The 15,603-nt window shown below is 36.0% G+C and overlaps 1 protein-coding gene across 2 annotated transcripts in view; it reads right to left on the bottom strand.

The window, feature by feature from the left end:
* NKAIN2 (sodium/potassium transporting ATPase interacting 2) overlaps positions 1-15,603 on the bottom strand; it is a 508,789-nt gene that overhangs the window by 76,449 nt on the left and 416,737 nt on the right. For both annotated transcript variants that reach the window (XM_048937096.1, XM_048937095.1), the window contains exon 4: positions 995-1,195. In XM_048937096.1, coding sequence (XP_048793053.1) covers positions 995-1,195 — 201 coding nt within the window. The remainder of the gene's footprint in view (positions 1-994; positions 1,196-15,603) is intronic.

The following is a 15,603-nucleotide window of genomic DNA, read 5'->3' as shown; positions in this document are numbered from 1 at the left end:
ACTCTTAGTGCTCAAGTCCTGGGTACCTGCCCAGAAGAGAAGAAGAACTACATTCCCCAGGGGACTTTGCGGTCAGGGAGAGGAGATTTAACTCCTGGAAAGTTCACCTGATGCTCTTTTTCGCCTGCTCTTCGTTGTGGGCGCTGCTCCAGTCTCCCTCCCTGCTCAACTGGGCTGTGCATCTCACCTCAGTGTTGTGGTGAAGCCTACCCACCCTTTCGGACATTCTTTCTCTCATTATATTTGATTTATTAGCTTCAATTCTGATTATATTGTATTATGGTGTGTTATCTTGCATTCCGATATTATATTTAGTAAATTTATTTCTCCTCAGATCGGTGCTGCTGTTTTTAATTATTTTGGGATCCCCTGTTTCCTTTTTTTCTGGAGGTGCAGATCCTCAGATCCCTCCTCCCTGCTCCTCACAGAACCAGGCCGAACCAGCCAGTAAACCGTCAACAACTTTCAGGTGAATCTGCCACTAAGCTTCACACATGGAACCCACACAGAGATGTACTGACACAGAGATATATTTGCCTAAACTCACCTGTTGTTGGCCATTTATACCTAGACTGAGGAAAAGACAGATAGGGAAGCTGTTCACTTTTTGATTGTCTGGTGGCCATATGGGATGTTGGCAACTGTTCCAATGATTTACATTAACTTCAGGATCACGATGAACAAATATCCTCTCTTTTGCCTGTATGGCCCCTCTTTGGACAAAATATTGGAATCTCTTAAGGAGAAGTTTATGTGGTAGGAGTCATGTACCCAGGCACTAGACAAAACTTGTATGCATAGCAACAGTTTTATTTGCAGTTACATATATATTTATCTCTACATATATGAATATATTAATTATATATTAAAAATGCCAACATTTAGATAAGGTTTTTAAATAAAGGCCACAACACTCTACTTTTCTGGTAGTAAGATTCTCCAAGAAGAAAGATAAAAAAGGCAACATGTGTGAGGACATCTATTGTATACTTACTGCAAGGAAGATCTGAAGAGAACTATGAGCCACTTCTATGTACTGATACTCAAGAAAACACCCCGAGACAGTGATATAACGATGATCCTCTGGAGCCCAGTCTGGGGCTGGTGTTACTGAGGTCACGGTGCATCCTGGTCCATTCTCCATCCACCATGAACGATGCATTGAGATATTAAATGTCAGAATGAGATCTGTTTCCTGCAAAACAATGTGGGAGGAATTAACTTTGGGATGGTACTCTGGTACTAAATGTCTCAGCTAGAGATTTCACAGTACACTTAAAGAAGAAAAGAACACCAATAAAATCATACCTTCACATGAAAATCAGCTGAGTTTGCCAGCAAGAAATGCAAGTAGCTGCACCTTGACAGGCAGATTTTTTTTGAAGCAGAAGAATAATTCTTGAAGCCAGGATCTGCTCCCAAACATTATACTAATCTGTACCATACAGTCATTTTATATTGATTATTATCCTATGGGAAACCACAGGGACTGATGGACATGCACATTTCACAGCAACCCTCCTGTGCTCATTTGGCTCATATTTTGCTGGTGCAATCTACCAAACTGTACAAGAGTCCTCAATATCTGAGACTTTACTATGTGTAGATCATATGCAGTTTTTCTCACATGGACTCTGCAAAGCAGAATTCTGGCAACTCTGCCGGAATATTGGAGAAGGATCAGAAAAAAGATTCTGTACAGCTGATTAAAAGCACTGCTTCTCTGCAAAGCTTGTCTTAGTCTTCTAATTCTGCGTAGAAATCTGTACAGAAACAGCTGCTATGTGTTGCCTTGTCTAAAGACTTCTCAGCTTGTTAAACAAAAGGGAAAAGAAGCCTGCAACCTTCAAGTCTTGTGCAGCTGATACAAGGGAGCTAGTGCAAGAGATTCAGCCATGCTCTCAACTAAGATTGCATTTATGAATAGTTCATAAAGGATTAATGAATGATTAATATACATCATAAATAATACTACAGATATGACTTTCATAAATTATACTTAGTTGAACATTACTTGAGGGTACTATACATAGTTATAACAAAACTATGAACTTTGCGGATTCTGTAATAGCCTACAGTATTTACCAACTCTTCATAAATTATTTATGTGTAACCTCATTGTAAAGTGTGACTATCTTGTGCACATGTGCTCAGTCATGCAAAAAAAATTGCTTTTAAGTAGTGTCTTTGCAGAGTCAAATTCTCCCCACACCTAACCTACTTTTTTTTCAGTGTTGATGACATTAATAATTAAAATTATCATAAAAATTTAAAATGTAACTATTTAATTAGGCTTACCAAGACAAAAGGAAAAGAATGCCATTCTATAGCTGATATGCTGTGTCCAAATTTCCCTTCCTTCAGAAAAAGTAATTTTTTCAGTTTCACATATTTTTCCTTTTTGTACTACTTCAAACAAAAATAACTCGATAGAGATTTCAGAGAGGTTTCAGAAAACAACATGACTGACATATCAATTGATCTGTGATTATTCTATAGCACAGCTGATTTTTTTAAGTTCAAGTTCCTAATTACATGCAGAATTTTGGTACATTAAAAAAAAAAATCAATGACTACCCTTCCCGAGCACATCCACTTAACAGATGGCAAGAAGGACTATAGATATTTTTGTGATTTTGTGATTCTACATCCACACAGCAGCATGATCCAGCAATTAACGTGCTCTGTGAGTAAATATGTATCTTTCAATTATATGAATCGTCACAACTAATTTCAGACATTTAAAGATGATTAAAGCAACCATGAACTTTTGGATAAACAACCCAAATTTTTCAGAAATTGATATATTTACATATGGCTACAAGCTTTCATACGCAATAAAGTTTTCCTTTCTCTGTGCCTCTCTGCAGCAAAGCTGCTAGTCTAGTGCCTGCCTATTGTTTCTTGCAAATGAGCTTTTTTCCCCCAACACTCAATCCAGAAGACTACTTTTATTTCCGTACTCAGGGCTGTTAGAACTCCTCAGTTGTACACTGGCCTTTTAACCTTGCATAAGAAGTTGAAGAATTAGTATATTTGGAGCAACTTTGGCTTAAGACATCAACTTATTCCTGAACGAGGAAAATAAAACTCCATCACATATTCATAGAAGACCTTTAATTCATTCTAGTTGCCATGGAAAATTCTTAACCTCTAGTCTCTTATCAGAGTAGCAGCATGAATGAATAGAACTTACTGGCATTTTTTATTTTATTATTTGTGATACCTTCAGAAGAATCATGATGAACTAAAAATATTTTACAAAGTGCAGACGTAGTATGAAATATGTATTGCCTAAAAAGGAAAGGGATTAACTGGCTGGAAGGAACCAGTTATTTGTTATGCATCTGCTAGATGATGTTAAAAGGGAACAGGAGGAGCTAAGCAAAGATCAAAACTAGTCTCTGTGATTAGAATATTCTAATTCTTCTAAAGACAGCTACATTTGCTTACACAGGATGCAGTAGACCAAAACTTTACAGGTTAAAAACACAAGTGCGAAGTAAATATAATCACACGTTGAAATACTTATAATACTTATATACTTATAATTAGGTATGTAAATAAACTTCATAACATCTTGCTTTCTTACGTCCCAGAATTTATGCCCAGTTGATTTTCTGAAATAATCCACAACATTTAGAAAATTCCACTGCCCTCAAAACATCATTTCAAAATTAAGTTGTATACTGTGACAAGATTGTTTTGTCCAATAATAGTCTTTTAGTGCTAATAAGTTGTCCAATAATAGTCTTTTAGTGCTAACAAGAAAAAAAAATCCTAGTGCTAGCAATTTAGTGCTAATAAATAAAAAAATCCTATAGTCTACCAGATCTATATTTTATTCCTGTCCTAAGCACCCAGTAAAATACTGCATTATTCCCTCTGCTCAAAAAATAGTCTGGTTACTCGTCACAGTCTTATGTCTCTTAATTCCTGGTACTAGTAAAAACAAATCTTTCTGGTTGCAGCTGAAACAGTGTTAATAGCACACCCATACTTGTTGCTGAAGGGCTGGGACACATGTGGGACCAAGCCAGGTTACTTGACAGGAAAAGCCACTGCCTTTATGGCACAGCAACAGTAGGCAGGGCAGAACTGAACCAGGACAGGCGGGTGTTCCATACTGCATGACATCATGCAGAAGGCCATAAAGGTGGTGAGCACTTGCATTGTGGATATATAAGTATGCATAGTTATCATCACATTTTTGTTTCCCTTTTTTTTTTTTTAAGCCTTAGAAAGTATTTTTTTTTGTCAATGCATGAGTTCTATTTCCTTTCCAGTTCTCTCCCTCATCACACCTGGAGGGAAATGAGTGAACGGCTACGTGGTGCTGAGCTGTTGCCAGGTTAAACTACAACACAAATCCTGCTGAAAGCCCACACTTCAAATCTTAACTCTGAATAACGTGGCTGAAAAGGCTATCAAGCAGGGTTGTTATTATGTATTGAATTACTTAATAAACAAGGTAAACTTCAGAAAGCAAGACAGTAAGTGGAGACAAACTCTGGTTGTGGCAATATTAGGCATCATTCACTTCTAAGGGCAAATTCAATGACCAAGTCAGATTTTCAAAAACAAGCATAAGTTAGGTCCTGAAAATTCGTATTTCCAAAATATGCAGGATAAGTATAGATGCAGACGGAGCCTATTTACTACAGCATCAGCTGCCACAGTCAGATCATTCAAAATATAAATTGGTATGTACTCTGATCTTGCCTGTAACCTCTAAACCATGTATGCACTCATACGCGCTCGTATTAGTAGACCATTTCCTGTGTTTTAGTAGTGAAAGTCACCCAACTTATGAAAAACTCACAATGTATGAGGAAAACAAATGAGAGAACTCTGTGAGCCAAAGAGAGCATGATTTATTAACATCTTTTGCACTGAAAAGATTTAGAACTATTATTTGACAAATTCCTCCTGCCATTTACTCTGTTCACTGTTTGAATACAGTTTTAGTGGACATAGACTAAGTCTACAATTGAAGTAGAGGATTTTCTGTACTCTCCTGTGTATTTGCCGTCTGTTTTCTTTTCGACATCTGTGGCTCAAACACTGCCCAGGGAATTGCAGAGAAATGGTTTAATAAGCCTTGAAGCTATGAAACACAACAGGAACTGTTGATATGTATTGGGCATGCCAATATGATGACGTTCACAGTTTGTATGTCAAAGAAGATTTCACTAACTTAAATTCAACAAACAGCTGCTTCCTTCATGAACACAAAAATACATCTGTATGAGCTTTACGGATGATCACTATGATGGTTTTGTAAATCCTGCTGATATTTGTAAAGCCTGTTAATGAAAATTGGTGCATTAAAATAGATTTCGCTATTCACTGAGGAGTGAAAATTCAGAGGAAAATATTTAGTAAGGCATGTTTGCTAACACTCAAGATGTGTTGATATTTGTAATGGTTATGAGCTAGACAAAGGCTGGAGTTTGGAGGTCTAAGAGGCTCAGATGTCAAAAAAAAAAAAAACCAGAAACTGAGACCTCTTCCAATTAAGTCTCTAACCTTATTTATTTTAGGATGGTTTGCGTAAAAAAAAAAAACCTGAGCTTTGATGATTATTTTGGTACACACAATATATAACAACTTCTCCTGGAGTCAACTGAACAGTATATAACATTCTGTGGATGAGGACACCTGATGAAAAAACATGGCAATATAAAATTTTGTGAGAGTTGCCAGAAATGAATACAACTTTCTTTGCATTAAAGAGCAGCAGGAGGCCTGCAATGCTCACAATGAAGATATGTAGTAATTACAAGGAAACACTGTTTTAATTATTTTATTAGTGCTCTGGTGCAGTTTAGAGATGCCGATTCCAAATACAATGCCAAGAGGAAAGAAAAAGCAGAGATTCAGTATGACCCTCTTTGGAAGTCCATAAGGCACTGCGGGCACAAGGAGTTTGTACTGATTTCAGTGGTTGTGGTTTGCTATTCCTTGGGAAGCGAGCTGCCTCCGTTTTTTCTAATTAGGAATTGCTAAAATCTGTGCAAACATGCCTGGATTCTGGACAAGCTTTTTCAAATAGAACCGTGTAACCACTTGTTTCATTTTTCATTCTCAATCTAGCAAGAAGAGACTCCTGAAGAAGATTGAATGATCGCACAAGGATTCAGTGATGATCAGGGTCTGAAAGCACCTGTAGTTGTGGATGCCTCAGATGCACAGGTCTCTACAGGCAATGTTTTTTCCTTCTGTTATCTAACTTCTCCACTAAAACTAGTGTGAGAAAATGGTACTGCATGACAGGAGCAAGCAGACATTTTCTTGCCTAAAGAAAAACTGATCTCATGAAAGGGTCAAAATATTGCTTGGCGGCATGTTTTTGTTTTTCAGTGTAAACTTTTTTTCCTCAGCTGATAAACAGGAATTAATTGTTGAATAATTCTGTAGAGATCACAGATTCTAAAACTACCTAATATTTTAAATCTGGTTGCAAATAAGCTGATTTTTCTCTCTGAACTTTTTTTACATGTACAACTACTTTTCACTTGATTTTTTTTTTTCCCCTCAGTAACCAGGAATTCTGGCTGTTAATTTCTTCTCACAAAACTTTATACAAGTATAATTCCAAAATTCAATTTAGGTGATAAGGTTTAACTAGATCCACTCAATAGATTTACTTCTGAAGTTCATACATGGAAAATATCAAACATTCCCTCATTCTTAGTTGTTATCAGTATTCTGTTAAAAATATTACAAATGTATCTTAAGTAATTGCCAGTGTAAATGTGAAGATTTCATAGAATTACTTAAAAGATGTAAGCATGAGAGAAAGGGATGACTCAGGTATCCTGATTTTCTTGTCTAAAATGAAACCTGAGCATTAACAAAATGGTACAAAAGAGTCTTCAAAAACCACAGCTACTGCAATACAGGGATTCACATTGTGACCTATTACTTTATACAATTCTTACCAATAACTTTATGAAATTGCTAGAGCTGCAAGCAATGTTATCTTAATTAAGATCATCATAGTTTTCTTGTATTAGAATATATACATTGAGAATCTTAACAATTTTGATCTACTCTGCTTCAATTCATTACAAGAAAAGGAAGATACCTACTAAACTTTAGAATATTAATTTCATCAGTACTGTGGCTTCAATTTTTCCCATTAGCATCCTTCAGAAATTTTCTATCTATGTAGATCTTCAATTAAAAATACCCTGAAAAGAAAGTAAAAACAGTTTCTAATGCAAAGATAAAATAATTACTACCTCATGAATATCTTTAATATTTAATCAGAATATTTTTAGACTAAGATTTTTCTGGACTGGGGTCATTAATTTTTTTATTTTTATTTTTATTTATTGCGTAAACCAAAAGAATAAAACCCATCCTAGTAGCACAATAAAGTTCTGCCATTTATCACTGGAGTCTGACAGGTTGCAGTCCCCGTGCTATCACACAAAAATTTTAATCTGAGTCTTCTATGTATACAGCAAAGTTCCTGAGCAGTAGATTTTTTTGTAATTGCCTGGAAAGTGACTTTCTGAAATATTTCTAGTTTGTGCAGTGCAAAAATACACTGAACTAGGTAGTTGACCGGGAGTCCTCACATCCCAGAGTAGAAGCTAACTCTATGAAATATTATTTATTTCTCACCGTAGCATAATCAGGGATATCATTTGGGAAATGAGGAATCCGTTCAAGAAGATTGAGTTGGATGTAACACCTTGCTTTGAAAACTCGTTTTGACAAGTGACCATTCTCTGAGGAAAGCAGTTTGCCTCACAATACTTTATGTAAGTGTCCAGTGGTTGCTACTCCAGACTCAGCTGATCTACTATCTTCTAGTGCTACTGGTTGGCATGGAGTTATTCACAGATTATATTAGAATCAAGACCAAAACCTAGCTTCTTTCATTCCTTGGCACAACACACTTCAAAATTTTGGATTAAACCTGAAGACACCAGGTGCAACTTACTAGGTACAACTGTATCTTGAAATATTTTTTTTTTCCTTTTTAAATGGTAAAGTATGTCTCTTCTTGGCAAATATATACAGATTAATAACATCTGCAAATTTTAATATTATTATAAATAAACTCTAAATTCTAAATAAAACCTTTCTAAACACTAACACATCTTATATTTGGGTATTTTCCAACAGACTACATGGAGCTGAGAGTGAGCTGAGGAAGTGAGCTGAGAACAAAGCTCTGCAGAATACAAACAGAAAAGTGTACGGTAAAATAATAGGATGAAATAAACATCCTTAAAACATTTCTCTTTCTAGAGTGAATGGTTTACTGAGTTGCCAAATTATGAAGAATGGTTTGTTTGATCATCTCCATCTGAGGAGAAAATTTTAGCATCGTCCACCATTTAGTAGGGAAGGTTGCAAAGCTGGATGGCGTGGAAATTGACTCAAACTTCAGTAGCTTTATACAGTATGCACAGAAAGAAATTCCAGTTGACATGGTTTGTTTTTCCTATTTCCTATGAATCTGTATTCTCTTTAAAAAATGAAATCTTGTCTATCAAGATGACAAGATTTTTTTTTAAACAACCCAAATCACTTGTAACCGTAGGGCAGAACTCATTTGTACAATTATGCCAATTCTTATGTGTTTGAATCAGGATCTGCTGTTGAAGACAGAAAATCTACCACCTGCAGTGTATACAGGAAGGAGAGAAAGGTCTAAGTAGACTTAAGAGAATTTTCAGGCCATACAATGTTCTTACCCCAAAAGCGGTGTTAGGAAACATAAGATTGTGGTCTTGTACAAAAGCTTTGTAAAAGACCATGCTGAACACAAACACGTACAGTACACAACATGCAATAGTTTAAATGGTTCCAGACAGCACTGTTTTTATACGCATTAAGATTTCAGAACAATTTAAAAGACGACTGGGTGAGTTCAGAAATTACTGAAAAATGTGCAGAATTGTCTTAGCCAGTTTAGTTCAAATCTAGTCCAGATGGTTATTTTCAAGAGTCTTCCTCCAAAGGAAAGTTGCAATAAGCTAAAACGTTAATTTAAGATGCATAACTAGTCCTCACAACCAACTTGCATTCTCATTGTGAAACAGGCAAATTTAGATGCTTTGAATTTATTTACAATCAATAAAGCGTACCCAGTTGAAAGAGAGAGTTAAGTATCCCTCAAGGACTCTGAAAAGCTGCTGATTGAACCTAAATAAGATGTTGAACAGGAAGGCAGCCATACAAGGAAGCACAGAGGCAAAGTGACGTGTGGGTCATCTCTGTATAACCTCTATGTCCTGTTACAGCAATGGTGTGGAAATTGATTCTGTACTGACTACTTCAGGTTCTTCCACTGCAATGCAGACCACAATTGGCCAGGCTAGTAAATCTACAAATTTAACTTCGGATCTGAAAGAGTATAGCATTCATGTAGCTTGCAAATTCGGGCCAGTAAAACAAAGTCAAATTGGTAAAGCCCATGCTCAGCAGTATGTGCACAAAGCCTGAGTGTAGCAGTCTCTATTGCAACACCAATGAATATTCATGCAAGAAAGTTTCTGATTTTGACACAGTTTACACCTAAATGTGACTTTTATCCAATTTTAATGCTAGGAAATATACAAATGCAACTGTACTGTGTGACACGGAAAACCCTATAATGCAGTTTGCAGTGCTAATGTCTGGCCTGAGTTCCACATGCCTGTATTTGCATTACAGAGTTTGCAGTACAGATTTTGAAAATCACCTTTGTTTCATTTCCAAAAGGTTGTATTTGTTTTTTAAACAAAGACTACATTTATCAAAGAACTATATTATATGACTGTGATAAACTTCAGTTCATAAAGAGTTCATTTATGTCCTTGCTGGTGATGATATTTATTAGAATACCTAAGGCTGTATTCAAACCTGATAAATCAAACTCATTTCACTTTATATGCAGTAATTAATTTAACAGTAGGTGAAAGTGCTCTCCCTTTTTGTGGTATGATACTGTGTCACTCAGCATGGACCACAGGTTAGTTTTATTAAAGCTAATTTGATTATCCACTACTCTCATCTAACTACAGAAATAATTTCTATCTTATCTTGAATGCAGAGCAAGTTACAGTTGCCTTGTAAATAGGCAACTTCCAGCATTTGAGAATTATAATAAATTATTTCTTAGAAACAAATTAATAGTTTTTACTGTTCTATAGCTGCTAGTTCTTTCTACACTGTGTCTCAGAAATCATTTTGAAGGATGAGGCTGCTTAGAAATATTTGTTGAATTTGGAGACTAGTTTTAGCCTAAAAAGTGAGAAGAATGGGAACAACATCACAAAAATTGCTTCAACATTTTTCAGTAGATTAATATTATACTTTTCCTAATTTGACTTATTAAGGCATTTAGGCAATACTTACAAACTGGAATGGAAAATCTTAGGGCTCTAAATATCTGCTGTAAGTGATATATATTTAATTCTCCTCTTTCCTTGATACAGAAATGAAAAGTAAGCTACTTCACCAATTTCTATTCTGACATTGCATGTCTCATGACAACAGACAAAAAAGAAACATTCTCATCTACATTAATAAGCAAGCCACAACATCAAACAGTTTGATGTTGGCAAACATTTCAAGTGCACTTCTGTTCCTCTTATAAGCTATTGCTAAATCTGATGATGCCCACTGCTTCTGTAAACTACAGCCTCATAAGGACAATTTGGGGACATTTAAAAAGATTCAGTGCATAACTCTGGGTAAATGTATAGGTTTTATTAAGTTTTCAAAAGCATACCCTAAAGAATAATATCATGATGCCATTCTAGATGTTTTTAGCCAGCATGAAAGTACCTAATATACTGCAAAAGAACAGTAGCAATTTAACCCATTTAAGGTACTAATTCATAGATGAATAGGCTGCCATTTACATTTTGAGTGCTCTGCATGCAAGGAAGCTAAAGCATAGAGGACTACCGGCAGAATATTGGAGCATCTAACCACGATACATCAGAATTAGCTCAATAAAAACATCCAGCAATTGGCTACTTTTATACCTAGCACCAGTTCCATATGTACATAAAATCTGTACATAAAATGTATATAAAATTACACAGATCCATTGTGCATCACAGTTTTGAACTGATGATGTTATCAAGTGATGACACGTTTTGATGCTTTTCTTCCATCTCACAATATTGTGCAAAAAAGAAAATTACTTTTCAGTTCACATTTATATTGACTAGTTAAAGACATTGTGAAAGGGGTAATTTTTTTTTTTTTTAATTCTGCTTTCAGCTGAGCCTGTCTCCAATTTTCTCATTTTAGCATGAGAAAGTAAACTCAGCCTTTTGCGTTTGAGTGCCAGCTCAGAGAGGAGTCTGTATGGCCTGGAGGTTCTAGTAGGTAATAAAGTGATCATGGGCCAGCACGTGCATTTGTGGCAAACAAGGACAACAACATTCTGGGCAGTATCACCAGCAGGTGGAGGAAAGTGATCATTCTCTGCTCAGAACTGGTGAGGTTATACTGGAATGCTGGGTCCAGTGCTGGGCCCCTCAGCACAAGAGAGACATGGGCACAGTGGGCAAGTCCAGTGAAGGCCACCAAGCTGATCAGGAACTGGAAAACAGGACATTTGAGGTGCACGATGCACAGGGACAAGAGGCAAACAACACTAGCTGGGAAACAGTAGATTCTGAACAGAACTAAGAATTGTTTATTTGTATATATTTATATATATTTTACCATGAGAGTGGTCAAACACTAGAAGAGATGACTAGAGATGAAGAAGCATTCAGCCTTGTTGATACTCCAAGCTTGACCAGAAAAGCACTTAAAAAGTATAATGTAGTCAGCACTCCTTTAAGAAGAGAGTTGCCCTAGGTAACCTTACAACCTAAATCATTCTGTAACTTCAGTGTTCTCCCTTGAAGACTTCCAGCATTTCTACTGTTCTTCAGAAACAATTAAAAAACAACAAAACAAAAAAAACAAGTACACCAACTAACAATGCCCCAAACCCTTTAAAAATGCAACTAACCCAAGAAAACAATTATAGAATAAATTGGCTTTCCGTAGCTTGAATATTCTTGGAATATCCCTCAAAATCTTATGACACACTGGGAACACAGCAGTAGTAAGAAAACAACAGCTCAAATCTGACTTGTATGCTGGGCTTATAAATAATGTGTGATCTATTTCTGCAGGGATAACATCCTTCTAGGAACCAATAACAGCCATTTAACTTACATGCTTTCAACTCTGAACAAGCTGGCTGTATCTCCTTGGGGATGAGGAAAGAAAAGGTACCACTTGAGTGGAGCAGATATTGGCCCTGAAGATGCTGTAGAGACTACAAATAACACAGCTTAAGGCTCTTTAACTTGCTAATTAAATATCACAGCTAAACTAGAATAAACTAATGAGAGAGGTCAAAAAAATTATTTCAAAATAACTTCTGTTTCATTCATTCCACTTGAATCACAGCATCATGATATTAAGGGGTGCATATTTTATTTGCAAGCAGTTCATGCTGGTTAACTAAAATTTCACTTAAGAAAAATCACTTCAGTACCCAGGTTTATAATCCATAGACCCTCCAGTTTCTAGCCAAGACTGAGATGAAATACTAAGAGCAATGATCTCTAATGAGTGCAGCTTGAGAGTGTTAGCTTAAACAAAGATCTATCTCAGTAGACAGAATCAGTGATGGAAAACTTTAAGAAGCTGCTGGGAAGTAGATTTACCATTCTAACTGTGGTGTCTCTGTCAGTTTCTTAAATTAAGTTTTCAGGAGCTGATTTAGCCCAGGGAAATGCAGAAATTTGGTTGAACTGCCTCTTGGGGCTGCTTATACTAAATTTTTTGTTTGTGTTTAGTGCTAATGCAGAATTAAAGGAACTTCACTGTCAAGATGTTAGAAGATCGATGCTTTTATTACTTTGAATTGGAAAGGGGATATACACAATAAAGCACTCACAAGGGAAGAATGATACAGAGAGCAAATCTTTGATTTTCCTGGTGTTTAAGAATATTGCAGAACACTGTGCATTCAAAGAAGCAGCATTCAATTTTTTCAGTTGAGAAACAAACATACATATTTAGTTTATTAAATATAGTCTGGGTAAAAATATTTTCTTGGGAATATGTACCTGCTCAATAGAAAAATACAAACTTCAATAAATAACTCAGTTTCACGGTTTCTACACAGTAACATCACTATTAAGTGCATGAAATATACGACATATTCTCCCTTTCAAAAAAAAGCTCATAAAACACCTGTAAGAGGAATCTGATTTCCAAACACACAGCTTTTACATCAACAGCACTGATTTCCTCTCCTTGAACAAACATATTTAAAGTACTAAAGCTAAAGCAGTCTTCTAGGATGTACAGTAGTACAATTCTGATTTTATTGGGAAATGAAGTTTTCTAAAGCAGGTAGTAGTAAATATTTTTCTAATGTAAAAGTAAATGTTGGAATTTCACCTAAAAGAATAATTTGTTATAATATACATAAGGCAGAGTTGGGGCTGAAAATAAAGACTGAAGTTTCATGGTTGTTTTTTTTTCTTCAACTAAATGCTAGGAAATAGCATTGAATTGGTTCTGTCCTGGTTGCTTCTGTCCCAATGCTACCCCTGTACTACAGTATAGCATTTAATTACACATTATTTCATCAACCTGAGCTAAATACACAGCTTACTATAATATGTTATCATTATGCTGCCCTCACATTTTTCAGTCTAATAACAATTCAATATAACCTATACAAACTTACAACTTGATTCTAGATAAGTACTACAAATAATTCCATTAAATTAGTAGGACTCTCACAGTATGTGAGATTAAATTTGTTATATTTTAACCAGACTTAAAGATAAATATGTGAAAGATAAGAAAGATGTGCAGTGAATGCATATGTAATTCCATATTACTGTTATTCATATTATTCAGTAGTTCATGGACCCAATTTAAAGACACATATAATGCTGCAATGCAATGATGCGATAGTAAGTATAGCAGCAATAGCGGGGTAGCACAATCCTAGGCTATAGCAAACAAGGTCAAGCTCAAATGCAGCAGCCACAGACATAGAAACAAAGGAAGAAAAACTGCTTACCCTTGGGAGATCTCAGATAGGCAAGGAACTCCAACAAAATACCCTCACCTCCACTGCCGACCTTAAGTGAGGTCTGGGAGGGGGTCGATCCTGGCTCCACTCCTTCCGTCACTCAGGTCCATTGCATGCACCTGAAATCCCCTGGGTTGGCCCTGCCTTCCTACCAGGTGCAAAATCACTATATCAGGCTGTGACTTAGCACTTTTGCTACAACATGATAACCTGATATACATGCAGTTTGGATTAAAGATAAATAATTGCATTTATACATATTTGATAACCATGAGTACTTACTCTAGAGCATGTATATGCTAAGAAACTTTTACTAGAAATACTTGATGGTTACTAGAACAGGTTGCTTAAAGAAGTTTTGCATTTCTCCTCTCTGCAAGTGCTCAGTCTCAGATTTGGATGAGACTTTGAGCAATCCAATTAAGTAGAAGGTATCCCTGCCTATGGTGATGATTTTCAAAGGTCCCATCCAAACCATTCAATGATTCTATGTAGTAGAATATCCATATTATAAATTTGAAATTTGCCCATATGTAAACAAATATTCTTGTTAAATATTTAACATGACATTTCTTTTGGAAGAGTGCTGAACTTCTGCTTGAATATTAGGTGATTTTTTGCTTTTACATATATGTAGAATTCCAAAACTTCCTCAGACTTTTGGAAATGTGGTATTCACCATCTATGAGCTCATGCAGCCTGAGATATGTGAGGATTAAGATAATATTCCTGGGTTCTGTGACAGCAGAAAACTGATTTCTGTCTCAACTAAATACATGATTGATTGATGGGTGTCTATGATCTCAGAGAACTTTGGTGGTACTGGAATCAATTCCCAAAGGAGGCTACTAATTCTGTACTATATCTGGTCTGTAGCAAAATCCCAATCTATTCCAACCTATTCAGTTGGAACTAACTGTCAACTTCTCAGTTCCACCCAAAACTGGACAGAAGACAAATTAGACATTATATTGGTAATGGGATCAAAACTTCCGTAGAATTCAGGATTTTCATGATTTAAGTGGGTATATGATGAAAGAAAGAAAGAAAGAAAGGAAGGAAGGAAGGAAGGAAGGAAGGAAGGAAGGAAGGAAGGAAGGAAGGAAGGAAGGAAGGAAGGAAGGAAGGAAGGAAGGAAGGAAGGAAGGAAGGAAGGAAGGAAGGAAGGAAGGAAGGAAGGAAGGAATACAATTTGCAGGTAAGTAACTTTTACCTAATTCTATAAGGAAGAACCACTTTGCAAACTGAAAATTATAAGCTCTGTAATAGGAGGTTAAGGCAATGTAATGCACTTTTTAGGATTTTTTTTTTCTGACAGCATAGCTTTGAGTTGCCCCACACGGAAAGAGAAAGTCATGAATGCTCAGTTATAAGAAAGTCCCAGGTATAGTAAAAAAAAGTATTATGAGAACATATACAAATAATTGTATAAACAAGTATTCAACTAGAGAGATAGAAGGAGAAACTGTGCTTGGGATGAAATCAGACTTTCAAAAATCAACTGCACTAATTTCAGTAGCTGTTTT

The sequence above is a fragment of the Lagopus muta genome, chromosome 2 (genome assembly GCF_023343835.1).
Source record: "Lagopus muta isolate bLagMut1 chromosome 2, bLagMut1 primary, whole genome shotgun sequence".
Classification (NCBI taxonomy): domain Eukaryota; kingdom Metazoa; phylum Chordata; class Aves; order Galliformes; family Phasianidae; genus Lagopus; species Lagopus muta.
The sequence above is the reverse complement of the archived record's forward strand: the minus strand, read 5'-3'. Positions and strand labels throughout refer to the sequence as shown.